Below are 14,064 nucleotides of genomic sequence, written 5' to 3'. Positions count from 1 at the left end.
GAGTGTAAAGTTTGAGATATTTTACTGTGTAGAAGGCAAAACACGTTCATTACAGACAATCTCACGATAGTTCACAGCAGATATGATGATTAGATTATGTTGATGGCACAAGGACAATCACTCAAGAGAATTAGATTCTGGCTGAATTTCTTCCAGGACAAGGAATCACGTACAAATGTAACTAAAGATGGACGACATGATAACTCCCGTTATAGTGAAGCCAAATCATCTCGATCGATCCCTAGTGGCTGTGGATGGGATGGTTTGTCATTTTTAGGTTCTAATCACTCGGACGTTTGTTCATGTTTCCATTAACTTTGGTTTTAATTGATTGTTGCTTCTAAAAACGGGCTGAGACCTCATGATTGACAGCTGAGACTGACTGGTGATTGGTGGAGCCTCCACATCACGATCACTCTGTGCAGACTGACTCTGAATGGAGCCACCAGCCCAAGAGGACAACGTTCTCATCAGAGATATTTCAGTTTCATTCTTGTTCAACGGGAGGAAGTGGAGGTGCGTCGTCCATCTTTATTTACAGACTATGGTTTAAAACAGGAAATGAGAGAAAACATAACATCCAATATGAAATAAAAGTCCCCTCGTTCATGCCTGTGTGAATCCAGCCCCGTCGAGGCACCTGGTTCACTCTGAGATGAAGAAGAACATGTAGAGAAAAGTCTAAATATATCGATTATAGAGAGAGATGAAAAAACTGTGTGGACAGAGGCACTTTCTGCCAATTTATAGTTTAAATCCTTAAGTTAACAGCTCATGTAACACGAACGAAAATAGAAACAAGGCAGTTCAAGGACGATCGGGGTCTTACAGCTTGGCTGCATGAAAAACAAATACATGCAACAAAAAGATGACGAGAAATGAAATGATGGTAAATTAATAGACTGTATATAAAGATGGACGACGTGATGGCTCAAAAGAATAGTGAAGCCAAATGATCTTGATCACCCCCTGGTGGCTGGCTGCAGTACAGGTCATAAGCTCCGCACCACGATCACTACGGCACAGGCAACAAATACCGACACACAAATCCACAATATTTCAGCTTCATCTTTGTACGACAGGAGGAAGAGGAGATGCGTTGTCCACGTTCATATACAGTGTGCGTTTTAAACCATTCAAATACATTACAAGCACTGACACGTGGCCTGTGGCACAGAGAAAAGATAAATATATGTATATATATGTGCCTGACCATTTAGCCTCACAACATTAGAGTCACAGAAATCTCTTTCACAACACTGATAAAAGACCTGATGTTGATAATAACTCACGCAGCCGCTCGCACCCTGGTTCATCCCTGTTTTTTTGACATGTAGGTAAAATCTTAGGTTGTTCAAATTCTGAGAAAGATAAAAAAAAGTCACAATATTCCGGCGTGACCAACAGTAAACAACGTGACGTTAAAATAAAATCGTATAATTTCAGCTATAAAATTAATTGAAAAATGTCATTCTGTAATCCTACTATAAACTTTCAATACTTTCTTACTGTGGCAGTTATAAGGGGATATTTTGGTGGTCACTGCTCAGAGAGACAGAAACGATAAGTCAGTTACAGCGGCGTCCCCCTGTCCCTCAGCGTCTTCCAGCATCAGGGGGGGAACAGCACGGTCTTGATGTAAGCCACAGTCGTGAAGTTCAACAACATGTTCACGTGTTCGTTCCCCGGAAGCTCTTTCAGCGTCACGGGCTGTTTCTGTTTCCCCACCCACCGCTTGCACTGGACGGCGCTGCGCAGGTTCACCGTCCCGTCGCCGTCGCCAAACACCACCGTGGGCTCCACGTCGGGGAACTTGTCCGAGTACTGGAAGGCCTCGGATGTCTCGATGCCGCTGCCGAACAAGCAGTGGATGGCCACGCCGGGGGGTGTGAGGTCCTCCACCAGCGGCTCCGTGTCCTGACGCATCAACCAGCCGTCCTCAAACCCGATGTCGGAGAAGAGACGCTTGTAGTCCTGTGAGGAGTAGTTGGTGGTGGGCGTCTGCACCAGGACCTTCAGGAGGACGAAGAGAATAAAGTCTCAGTGGTTTATTTACTTACCTACATCAAACGCTAATAAAGAACAAGTTATGTTCACATCATAGACTGACGGACAACATGACCACTGCCCAAAAGTGAAGCCAAATCATCTTGATCACCCCCTGGTGGCTGGCTGCAGAATAGGTTATAAACCCACCTCCTCCATGTTAGCAGATGAACCAAATGAAAAAGTCAAAGCTCAACTAAGTTTTAATTAGTTATTCGATGCTATAAAAACAAGGTTAAACATCATGATTTTTTAAATTTCATTTACGGGTAGATGGAGGAAGTGGACACACACACAGGAGGAAGTAAGTACACACACACACACATACACACCTCATCTTTGAGCCAAGAGTGGGCATAGGGGAGGAGCCAGGCGGTGGAGACAGCAGAACGTTGCTGGGTGCGAATCTTCAACGGGCTGATCACTGGGATGCGGTTATTGTCACCTGTAGACGGGGAAAAGAAACCAGAGACAGAGAAGTGAAAGTGAGAAGAACGAACTGAGACCAGGACCCAGAAACCAGCAGAGTTTCATTATGCCAGATGAACAGTACCCTGAAACACATGACATGACTCATGTGACATCCCAGTGATGTGGAAGTATCAGCAGCAAAACATGTGATGTCTCCTGCGAGAGTTTCACCTCATTTGCTTTGAACACCTGTAAAACCCACAGCGTGTGCAGGAAGGTGCCGAGTCCACCTCTTACCGGAGATGATGACGCGCAGGGTCTTGGCGACGCCGGCCCACGGGGGCCCCAGACAGATGAAAGCTTTGATGTACTTGTCCTTCCAGGCCTGAGGCTGCTGGTTGAGGAAGTACAAGGTGTACATGTTGCCCATACTGTGAGCGATGAGCACCACGGGCCCCCCCGCTTTCTCTGCCATCTCTTCAATCATCTTCTGCAGCGCCAGGAAATACTCTTTATTTTCATCTGGAGGAGGAACAAAGAACGACAGAGGGGATGAGAGGAGAGATTTCCCCCCCACTGACCCTGCTGTGAAAGACCACTCGTTACTAATATCATGCTGAAGCTATAAAAGCAGTGAACCAAGTGAAAACGTGGCCTGATGGGTAAAATGACCATCACCTCACCTGGTTACTTTTATTAAATGTCCTTCTCTGCTCAGGACGACATTACTCCACCACAGTTTTACAAAGAAAACAGATGTTGGCCGTTTAAATTCTTGTTTATATGTATATATAACTTTGAAATGTTGAAGTATATACGAAAATGCAGTAACACATGTTTGTGTGTGTGTTGTAAATATGTCGGCAGCTTCAACACACAAATCACAGGTTTACCAAGTTGTTGTGAGATCAGTGTGTTGTACTTCAGGTTTTACAGGTGACGGTTCATCTTTCATATTTCAGGGGCATAGGTGTGTGTGTGAGTGTGTTTGTTTACTCGGGGCTTTCCTCCAATCATAGGGAGCTCCTCTGACGTCATCGTCTCTGGTGTATCCCCACTCTTCCAGCGCTTGCACTATTGTAAAGAAATACATGCCTAGGAGACACACAGACACACACACACACACACACACACACACACACACACACACACAGACACACACACACACGCACACACAGACAAGAAAGACACAAATAAGCATCGTACGTTTTAGTCTGTTACCAGAAGCACGAGAAGTGCGGACATTTCTACAGGATATTTTAAAACTTCTCTGAGTTCCTGTTCTGTCTTCAACTCACCCACAGTGCGTTTGCTGGGGTCCAGGTACTCCAGGGGATACGTCTGTCCAAACCCCGGGACACGAATGTCCACGCCTGGAGGGGACATGGTGCTGTGTGTGGTCCGGTTGTAGATCAACCTGCACACATACACACACACTTTGTCACAAGGAGGGTTCGATCACTTTTAGTTCTGCAGCTGTGGTGAACCTCACACGTATTTTTAAGACAAGGAGAATGAATTACTTCCTGTATTAAATCACTGTTGTGCCACAAATACAGAAGTGAGGGAAGAAACCTGCAGAAGTGAACATATACATATAATATTGATAGAAATAGACTCTGGACCCTGTTTTCTTTGCCATTTTATAAACCAGTACAAATTCACATGAGGCTGTAATTTATTTAATTTATCGAGCTCAGAGTTTGCTTCACCTGAGTGTATTAAAGTTATTTCACTAAAACTGCAACAGGTGACACAGACAGTTGAACCTTTACTGTGTCCACGGAGCCTGATGCACTGGAACATGTGTGAGCCTGCAGCAGGACTCTCATCTCACACCCACTTATTCTTTGTTGTCCATTACTCATGTTCTCAAGCTTTTAGGTAATTACACATCATGTGCATTAGAGCAGAGGTTTGTCCTTTCCGGACGATGACTCAGCTGGATTTCTAATCTCTGGAGACTAATCTGGAATTTTCCAGATTTCTGAAGCTGACTTGAAAATGACCCAGAGTTCTCACAGCTGCCAACAAGAGGAAGAAGAAAATCGACTTTCAAAACAAACAAAAAAACACTTTGGACAGATATTGTGTAAATTACATTACGGAGGCAGCTTACAGAACAAATGTCTCTTTTTCTAAGAGGAATATTGAGAAATGCTGTAATTAGTCAGAAACACGTTGGTGTTATTGTTACGATTTCACAATTTTCCCAACAATACGTTACCTGAACTTAAAAATAAAATAGAAATTCAGTTTTTGACACGATCAACAGAAAAATATCAATTCAACTAAATATGGTTACGGTTGTTAGTCAGTTTTAAATGAGCTGTTGTGCAGTTGGAATAAAAGATGTTTTGTTTGTGATCATGTGATCAGCCAGTTATACGAGTGTCCATCATACAAACATGAAAGGAACCCTATCTCCCCCTCTGTGTCCTTCACCACCTTGTCGATAAATGAAAGGTTCAAAAGGTCAGTCTATCCCGAGTGCGTTGATTAGAGTTCATAGAAAGTCAAACAGGTCATTGAACCCATCTAACGACTCCACCCTACTGAAATGAGGAATTTGTCACATCAACTAGAACGGCCGTGAGTAGAGGCCCAACAGTCCCCTGATGAAACCACATTGAAATCCATTCGATCTGGATTTTTACTTTGATCTGCACACAAATAAATATCAGTCCAACAAACATGTCGTTCTTTTTGAAGAAAGTGAAAATAAAAATCCTGTATCCAGTCCGCATTAAAATCTCCCTCGGGGTCAGGCCCCACCCTCCTTAGAATTTCATGGAAATCAGATGAGTAGTTTTTGCGTAATCCTGCTAAGAAACAAACACACAGACGAAAAACTAAATGTCCTTTGCGGAGGAAAATATCGTCCACAAAAACAGCAAAGGGATCAGTTGTAAACATATTTGATCACAACAGAAAACTACAGCTTATTCAATAGTAATGATTATGTAAATGGGAAACAGGAGATATTTTCATCTTGTGTTTGTTCACGGAGGCGGATGAGTTGATCAGTGGCTGATGAAGCCTCCCTCCTCGATGACTGTATGTAAACACACAGACCGACTCGTACCTGATGTTGTCGATCCAGCAGTCGATGGCCACCGGGACCAGCAGCTCCAGGTTGAGCCACAGGGTGAAGAAGGTGTCGGTCTTCTTGTAGCAGATGTAATGAACCACACTGGGTTTATCCAGCTTCGCCTCCAACTGGTTCCCCAGGTCCCCGGGAACTGCAACGGGGCAACGTGAGCGCAGGGTTACGGCCAAGTCACAGGAAACAGATCATAACAGAGACACCGTATTCAATTAGCGAAAGCTGAAGAGGGAGGGGAGGCATGTAGATCAGTGTGCAGAGTTTTGACCCGTTGCTATGGAGCCACGCTCACGGTTCTCAGAAGAGCCAGTGAAGATAATTCAGTCAATCATCTACACTAATGGTTCTCTATCCTCTGCTGGGTTTTTAAAACAAGGTCCCTGAGATGAATCCTAACGATTGAGTGACTCTTTGACTTTTCCTCTTACACAACCTGAAACATTAACGCAAACACAAGGACGTTGCGTTACAGTGTTGTTGTAGCATCGTTCCGTGACCCTAACGTTCTTAGACCTGCCGGGAGCCGGGTTCGTTGCAGCAGCACCGTGATGCAAGCTGTTAAATGTGATGCAAGCGGTTAAGAACAAGTCACCTTCATCTTCACACAGAAAAACAACTGTGCCCGAGTCTCACTGCAGGATGTGTTGAGACACTTTATGCACAAGTGTGTAAACGTGTGGTTCATCCACAGACACTGGTTGTTTGGGGGGGGTGGAGTCTGCTACAGACTCTTATCACAGCGGCTGAGGCTGGAACTCACAAACACAGATAAGGCTTCTTCTAAACTCGAGACCCTTATTGTGAAGGTGTGGAAGAAGAATGGCAGAAGTTATAAAACACACGGGTTCAGGTTTAACTCTTAAACTGGACTTTTTAAAAATTCACATAAAACTTTATTGTTTAATTACACAGAGATTCCCACAGTAACCAGAGAAAACTTCCCTGCTGGACAATCTGTTGCGGATCAGTCATATGACCAGAGTCTCACGCGCACACGCACACACACGCACACTTTCTGTTTACGAACCGACTTGCAGCCGAACTCCTCTGAAGAAACCAGCTGAATAATTCAACCTCCATTAGAAGCGGTGGTGGAAACAAACAATGACTGAGCACATTTCCCATCACCGGTCGCGACCCAAACACAAACACACACACACACACACATGTACGTGTTTTACCCTAAAAAGCAACACAACGTACAGGCCAAACGTGTTACAAAGTTAAATTGACTAAATATACAAACAGCCTGGGTGGATCTGAACGAGCCGAATGGAAGTGCAGCTCAGGCGCCACCACACAACACTGTTGTTGTTGCTCTGCGGTCCGCGTCACACGTGTAACCACGAAGCGGAGTTAAACGTGTTGTGTCGCTAATGGGAGTTTGGCTCAGATTGGATGTGACTCCAGCTGAGGGATGACAACAAGTTGCGCAACAACCAGGTGATGGATGAAAAGGTGAGAAGATGCAGAGACGCGGTGGGGACACTCACCGAGGACCACGGGGGGTCTCGCCGGCCCACACGACCTTCCTCCGGGACATCGCTCCAGCGGAGTCCCGCCGCTGAGACCCGACAGCAGCGGCAGCAACAAGCCGAGCTGCAGCAGCGCAGAGAGCGAAGAGGTTATCCGCTGCCGACCCGCCATGACTCCCGCTGTCTCATCGCCCCACGGCCATGGCGCCTCTCCGGAGGGTCCAGCTGTGTGAGTGTGTGTGTGTGTGTGTCCGTCTGCCGTGTTTGTTTTCTCCTTCAACACAATCAACACAATCTACACAATCAAATCTCTGACGAGCACCGGAGAGCGCAGGTCACGAGGTCCTCAACAGATCGCAGAGCAGTCGATCCGGGGAGACGGCTCCTGCGATCAAGGCAAAAGTCATCGAGATTAGATGTAGTCGAACAGAGGATGATATTTACACCAACTGGGTTTCATTTTATTTTTTAATCTTCCTCTTTGTGTTACGATGAAAGTTAATTTACCAAAAAGGTGTTAATAATGTTTACAGTTATTTACATATTCATGTTTACAAATTCATTCTACACAGTTCATTCTACTCTATATATTATGTTATATATATTCTTTTAATATAATTTATATTTTAGGTGTCTGTGACCCATGAATTTCACTGTCAGCGAGTTAGGGTTAGGGTTATGTATGTAATCGACAAATACAGTCTAAATATGTCATGAAAACAGGAGTAGTGATGTGTTGAATCTGCCTCTAGTTCTTTCACCTTTACCTTCGTCTTAGGGCCTTTCTGGCTTCTTGTTGTGTCACAGGAGAGTGAGGAGCAGGAAGCTTGTCCTGTTAGTAGATGACCAGTGTGGAGGAGAGTAAAGTGCTGCTGTTGTTACTTTACATTAAACGAGGTCCAACTCCCCCACAAAGGAACGTACTCTTGTAAGGACAAGGCTCAAGGGTTCAAAAGCTTTATTGTCATTATGCAGAAATAAACAAGTTATCAATGCAATGAAATTCTTAGTTCTCTTGTCTCTGCCTGGTGCCGTTGCATTGGTGGCTTTTGAGCATTTGGAAACATGATCAACTTTATTGCACGAGCACGTGAACACATACATTAACTTAATTTGAGGAAAAATAAAGGAAACCTTTTATTTGTATTGCATGTGGAAGCATTCCTCTGCACGTGGATGAATTCACAGTGGTCTGGTTTATACGGTGGTCGAGAGAACTCAACACACTGACACTTGCAAATGTACACATCGCACTGGATCACTGACCACAGCTGACCTTTGGTACATAGATCTTTTATTATAATATGTTTACAAAGCAACATTTTACTTGTACGATCAAATGTATAGTTTAACATCACTGGTTTAAACAAGCAACATCATTTGATGATCACCTTTTCATTTTTTTTACATACACCTAAAAATGTATAAATCCTAACAGAAATATTGCAATGATGTCATATACAGTGATGTCTTTTCTTTCCTTCTTTGTCAATCTTATGAACAATAGAGAGCATTTATAATCAATTTTATCTGTCCCTTGCTGTGTGTGTGTGTGTGTGTGTGTGTGTGTGTGTGTGTGTGTGTGTGTGTGTGTGTGTGTGTGTGTGTGTGTGTGTGTGTGTGTGTGTGTGTGTGGCAAGCTATTTATTTTAACATTTAATAGCTACGATTTTAGAGTTGTATGTAAATAATACACATACAAAAACAGAAAGAAAGAAAGCATCATTTGAAATAACCTTATTTTTACGTTTGTAACTATAATGATGTTTAACACTGTATATCTGACCGTGACCGCCACCAGATATAAGGTTAAACAACAGACTGTGTGGGTTAGACACAACAAAATAGACTATGGAACATAAATAAACAGTTAAACTAAGCATACAGTTTAGATAAGGGGGTCACAGTTATCTGCTGGGGGGTCAGGGACAAGTTACAAGTCCAGATTAGTTTGTTGCACTAACATGGACCATGACGGGGGTGTTTAAACATGTAGGAGCTACAGTGTGTGTGGATGTGTCGGGTTTTGCCTTTATTTGCTACTCAGTTCCAAATCGGACATCTACTTCTTCGGGTGTGTCTGATTTGCCCTCCAGGATGTTCTGGATTTGGTTGATCACCTTTTCGTGGAACACAATATCCAGGTGGGTCAAGCCTCTGTACTCCGTCACGTGGACGGGCTTCTCCTGCTGCCCCACCCAACGCTTGCACAGGCTCATGCTGAAGCTGTCCACCGTGTTGTCCCCATCGGCGTAAACAAAGTCCACCGGGTCTACGTTGGGAAAATCATCGTCGTAAATGTACGTTATCGGAGTGGGAAGCCCCACGCCGTACATACACCACACCTCCACACCAGGTGGGATGAGATCGCCCGTGAGGTTCTTGGTGTCCTCCCACATGTACCTGAAAACAACAGGGGGGATGAGGGGTTTATTAAATGAAGAGGATGACGGCTTATGTTATGACTTTTGTTTTTATGATCGTTGAAATGGTCGATTCTAGTGACGAACCCTCAGAAGATTATCACTTATCATTATATTGCAGTTCCCTTCAGCTCTATAGTGACCTGAAAAGAGTCTGGCAGTAGTTTCCAGCTTCAACCAACGCTGACTCAAGTGACATCACATAAGGTAACTGATTCGATTTCCACAGCTTCCTCGAGAGCCACGAAAGGTTTCAAACGCAGTAATATCAAAGCCGTTATTTACCAGCCATCCTCAAAGCTGATGTCCTTGAAGAATTGGTGATAGTTCTGGTTGGTGTAGTTGAGGGTCGGCGTGGAGATGAACACGTGGTCCTTGGGCCAGGCTTTGTCAGACGGCAGCATCCAGGGATTCGTTGTTGTCATCCTCTGCTCCTCACGGATCTTGATGTTGGAAATCATCGGGATGCCGTCGTTCTCTCCTGCGGTGAAAACACACATAAGGAAGAAGTTTCCAATGTGCAAAACATGCACGAATGAATAAATCAAATATGAAATACTGAATCAAACCAGGGCCCAGGTAGTTAGAGCTAGTACAGATTGTCTTCTATTGTATTGTAATCTGCTCCTGGTACTTTACGTTACCTGATGCCATGACCCTAAGTGCTTTAACAGCGCCCCCCCATGGAGCTCCCAGGGAGATGAAGCCCCTGATGAACTTGTCCTTCCAGGCCTGAGGCTGGTGGTTGAGGAAGTAGAGGACGTAGTGGCAGCCCATGCTGTGTCCCAGCAGGTAAACAGGATGCTGGTACTGGTCGTACATCTCCTCCACCAGGTCTTTCAGCTTCGTGAGATACTCTTCATTCTCATCTACGAGGAGAGGTGACAGGAGGCAGGGACTTTAATAAGTAAAAGTACACTCAAGGTATTCCTCCTCCTTATTATCATCTAGAATGTCACAACAAGATGGAGAAACCCACAGTAATTGCTATGTGGCTATTACTGGCAACACATGGCTGCCTGTTTACATAAAGCACAAAAAGCAACACTTTTTCTTCTTTTAGCAAAGTTTTGGTCTCCACCAACTCTTTAGAAAAACACATTGTTGTCTGAAGTTGCTAGATTTCTGAATTTAGATCATAGGTTCATAATCTTCTGTGGGTTTGCATCATTTACTGAGATTTTAATTCTGATTGCAAGCTGCACAAATCAATATGTTTATATTTATGAGACATATTTCCTCTGGTTGAGACGTGTGATGACTTTTCAATAAACCGGTAATAACGAGTGTGTGTGTGAGTGTGTGTTTATGTCCCTTACTAGGAGCTAGTCTCCAGTCGTACGGTGCTCCTCGGATGGTCTCATTTCGTGTGTAGCCCACGTTGACCAGATGTTGAACCATCGTGTAAAAATAACCTGCAAGAGAAAAAGCCCAGCAAAATGTTTGTGAGATCTTTTGTCATTTATCAAACAAATTCATGTAAATATGTCAACTAATCCCCCTGTTAATCCACCAGTACACAAGTGTTTCTCTCACCGGCCAGTTTGTTATAGTCAAGAAACTCGATGGGAAACGTTTGCCCAAATCCTGGGACTCGCACCTGCACCCCCGGTGAGTTAGATGACCGCCGGCTCGTCCTGTCGTAAACAAGTCTAGGGCACACACATGGACATTCATACTAATCCACATGTGACTTTCATATTATCTGACAAAGAATAAGAATTTGAATGACTTCAATTTCTGAGTAAGGGTCAGGAAATATTTCACAACATCTGCTGTCGCCCCTGGAAAAACACAGATGTGGAGCAAAGGGAAATGTTTCATTCAGCAGCTTGAGGGTGAAAGGTAATAGAGATAGAGGACGGACATTAAGGGTCAATCAGTGTTACCTAATGTTATCAATCCAGCAGTCTACACCTATCGGCATGAACATGTTGAGGTCGATCCACAGGGGGAACCAGTGTTCAGTTTTCTTGTAGCACATCCAGCTGACCAGCGTGGGTTTGTTTAACTTGGCCTCCAGGCGGTTCCCCAAGTTCCCTGGTACTGGACACACACACACACACACACACACACACACACACACACACACACATATATAAATCACATCAGAGAGAAAGATTAAGTAAACTGTGGGTCAGTTTCTCCCAACGTGTGTCCCAAATAAAGATGGACGACACATCTTCACTTCCTTCACTTTTTAGAAATGGAGCCAAAATATCCTGTATGTGATCGTTGCCATCTTGCACATTTGGAGCCAGGATCTGTGCAGTAACATTGAGGAATGACCGGAAAATTGGTTTCATGGAAACATTCGTGGTCTTTACAAAGCTGGACAGAGTAAAACCCAAACAGCTGAAGTGCGGAGCATGAACCCTCTGTCATGTTTGGGCCCTTTGTGCCTTTAAACCCTGAGTGTAGATAAGAAGGACACAAACAGTAACGTACAGGGTCGAATGTACAGAGTGTAACACACACACACTGCTTGGACATCAATACACAGTCGGATAGAGAGAGAGAGAGAGAGAGAGAGAGAGAGAGAGAGAGAGAGAGAGAGAGAGAGAGAGAGAGAGAGAGATAGGTCAGGAGTTTGGTAGGTCGGTAAGTGGATCAGTTGGTCAGTCGGTTTATAGGTAGGTAGGTTGCTCGTTCAGTTGGTTAGTCGGTCATTAGGCATGTAGATCGATCGGTAGGTAGGTAGGTAGATAGGTCAGTAGGTGTGTAGATTCGTAGGTAGGTCAGTAGGTTGATCGGTCCGTCAGTCGGTCTTTGGGTAGGTAGATCGGTAGGCAGGTAGGTAGGTAGGTAGGCTGGTGGGTCAGTTGGTCTGTCTGTCTATAGGTATGTAGATCAGTAGGTAGGCAGGTAGGTAGGTAGGTGGGTAGGCAGGTAGGTTGGTCGGTCAGTTGGTCAGTCGGTCTATAGGTATGTAGATCAGTGGGTAGGTTGGTCAGTCGATCTATAAGTAGCTAGGTAGGTAAATTAAAGACCTTGTCGGTTGGTGCTACATTTTTTTGGTGCATATTTCCAAATAGATTTTCAATGAAAACAGCCCGGGTGACACATGGTGTTTCAGGGGCCCATTCAGACACACACTTACCGATGATGAGTGGCGGAGTGCTGTTGCTCAGGACTCTGGTTTTGGCGTTGGGCGGGAACACAACATTTACAATCCAGAACCCTGAGGAGTGATGAAGGACCAGCAGGATCCCAACCAGCAGCACCGAGCAGAGGTGCACAGAGGAGACCATGATTCCTTCCACCAGCCAATGAATGAATGACAGGGTCGGTCTGTAGGACGAGGAGGAGGAAGAGGAGGAGGAGGAGGAAGATCAGACCTTTATCACCTGGTCCCCTGTAGAACTGTATCCGCTCCGGGTCAGAGAGTCACAGCATGTTTGACCTGAGTGAAACTGTTGCTGCACGCACACCGAATAACAAGCCAAATATTCATCAGCCCACGCGCACGCCCACACGCACACTCACGCGGACAAACGGACCAATAAAACGCGTAGACTCAGGTTTACTCGTTGCCCTATTGATTCTTCACAATCACACGTATTTATTCTCACAACACATTGTCAATGATTGACAGGGAGCACTGACAAGAGGAGATTTATTCTCACACAAAAAACAGCTGTTTTTCCCAAGAAAAACATTTATCAACAGATGTTTAATGTTTAATGTGCACTGACTTTACAGTTCTGGTTAAATAAAAACAGATGTTGTATTTACAGTATAAATAAATAAATAATATACTTACATAAAGAAAAGTTCTGTTCCAGCTGTGAGAGGCCGAAACAACAGAGTACTCTCCGCTGGTGCTGCGTTCAAGCTCCTCGTAAACCCCAAACTTTCAGAGCTTTAATGAGGAAATAACGATTGTTTTCAAGAATAACACAGACTATGATATCAGATTATAAACTTATTTGTATTTGAGTATTATGTTCCAGAAAATAATGCAAAAACCTTTTTAATTCTACAGACCCACAAGTAAGAGGAAGAAATGTGTAATACTAATTGTTACGGGTTGCAATTAATAATCAACTCTTTCATTTTCTTTCAACCTTTAAATATACGATTTAACCTGCCCCGTGTGTCTAGTTTAGCCACAAAATACCCAAATTAAACCGAAAACTAAAAAGATCCTGGCAGCACATGAAGGCAGCATGTTGAAACGTCATCACGTCTCACTGTTGCCATGGTTACAGAGCAGCAGCAGTAACGTAGGAGGCCTCAGCAGGAAACTGATTATAGTTATAATCCCTTCATTAGTCCACAGGGCATAAATTCTTATTGTGACAGCAAAAAACATATTTCACTCCAGAAGCTCTTGTAATATCACCTCAGTTTTTGTAGCATTCCCCTATTACATTTAGAATATATTTAAAAGTCTTATTACCAGGACATCCACAGTTTGGTTTCAGGATGTATTATAGCTTTGTCTTTCTTTTTGTTTTACTTACAGCCCAGCCAGGCGCCTGAGATCAGCTGATCAAAAACCTTTAGTTGTACCAGCAACCAAACTGGAAAACAAAGGTTTCCAGGGAAACTTGGAGGGAAACTTTTTCAGTTACGGCCAAATCGTGTCTGGAACAGCTTC

At 44.0% G+C, this 14,064-nt stretch overlaps 2 protein-coding genes across 5 annotated transcripts; both read right to left on the bottom strand.

Moving 5' to 3' along the window:
* Positions 1 to 5: 5 nt before the first annotated feature.
* Positions 6 to 7,414, bottom strand: pla2g15 (phospholipase A2, group XV). The gene is made up of 7 exons (XM_035157181.2): positions 7,057 to 7,414; positions 5,543 to 5,699; positions 3,756 to 3,874; positions 3,454 to 3,552; positions 2,755 to 2,979; positions 2,379 to 2,491; positions 6 to 2,013 (listed from the first exon to the last, which is right to left on the bottom strand). The coding sequence occupies exons 1-7, from the start codon at positions 7,208 to 7,210 to the stop codon at positions 1,612 to 1,614; spliced, it is 1,269 nt and encodes a 422-aa protein (XP_035013072.1). The 5' UTR covers positions 7,211 to 7,414; the 3' UTR covers positions 6 to 1,611.
* A 1,298-nt stretch (positions 7,415 to 8,712) lies between these two features.
* On the bottom strand, positions 8,713 to 13,315 carry lcat (lecithin-cholesterol acyltransferase). Of its 4 annotated transcripts, none has more exons than XM_035155883.2 (8): positions 13,225 to 13,315; positions 12,562 to 12,752; positions 11,351 to 11,507; positions 10,998 to 11,113; positions 10,781 to 10,876; positions 10,106 to 10,330; positions 9,747 to 9,942; positions 8,713 to 9,441 (listed from the first exon to the last, which is right to left on the bottom strand). In XM_035155883.2, exons 2-8 carry the CDS (start codon positions 12,710 to 12,712, stop codon positions 9,078 to 9,080), a joined length of 1,305 nt encoding a protein of 434 aa, XP_035011774.1. In that variant the 5' UTR covers positions 12,713 to 12,752; positions 13,225 to 13,315; the 3' UTR covers positions 8,713 to 9,077. The 4 variants fall into 4 exon arrangements, with proteins under 4 accessions (XP_035011774.1, XP_035011773.1, XP_035011776.1 ...); XM_035155882.2 differs by having other exon boundaries at positions 12,562 to 12,880; positions 13,225 to 13,310; XM_035155885.2 differs by having other exon boundaries at positions 12,562 to 12,824; positions 13,225 to 13,283.
* Positions 13,316 to 14,064: the final 749 nt, after the last annotated feature.

Source organism: Hippoglossus stenolepis, chromosome 5 (assembly GCF_022539355.2).
Source record: "Hippoglossus stenolepis isolate QCI-W04-F060 chromosome 5, HSTE1.2, whole genome shotgun sequence".
NCBI lineage: Eukaryota > Metazoa > Chordata > Actinopteri > Pleuronectiformes > Pleuronectidae > Hippoglossus > Hippoglossus stenolepis.
This window is presented reverse-complemented; position numbering and strand designations above follow the sequence as displayed.

Bases quoted from the DNA above. Each gene is read 5' to 3' on its own strand.
- pla2g15 (XM_035157181.2), bottom strand. From the start codon at position 7,210: ATGGCGGGTCGGCAGCGGATAACCTCTTCGCTCTCTGCGCTGCTGCAG. The intron at 3,875-5,542 runs GTACGAGTCGGT...GTATGTGTGCAG, and splicing joins TGCTGGATCGACAACATCAG to GTTGATCTACAACCGGACCA. The intron at 2,980-3,453 runs GTAAACAAACAC...TTCCTCCTCCAG, and splicing joins TGATTGGAGGAAAGCCCCGA to ATGAAAATAAAGAGTATTTC.
- lcat (XM_035155883.2), bottom strand. From the start codon at position 12,712: ATGGTCTCCTCTGTGCACCTCTGCTCGGTGCTGCTGGTTGGGATCCTG. The intron at 10,331-10,780 runs GTAAGGGACATA...CTCTCCTCGTAG, and splicing joins CGACTGGAGACTAGCTCCTA to ATGAGAATGAAGAGTATCTC. The intron at 9,943-10,105 runs GTAACGTAAAGT...TTTTCACCGCAG, and splicing joins ACTTAGGGTCATGGCATCAG to GAGAGAACGACGGCATCCCG.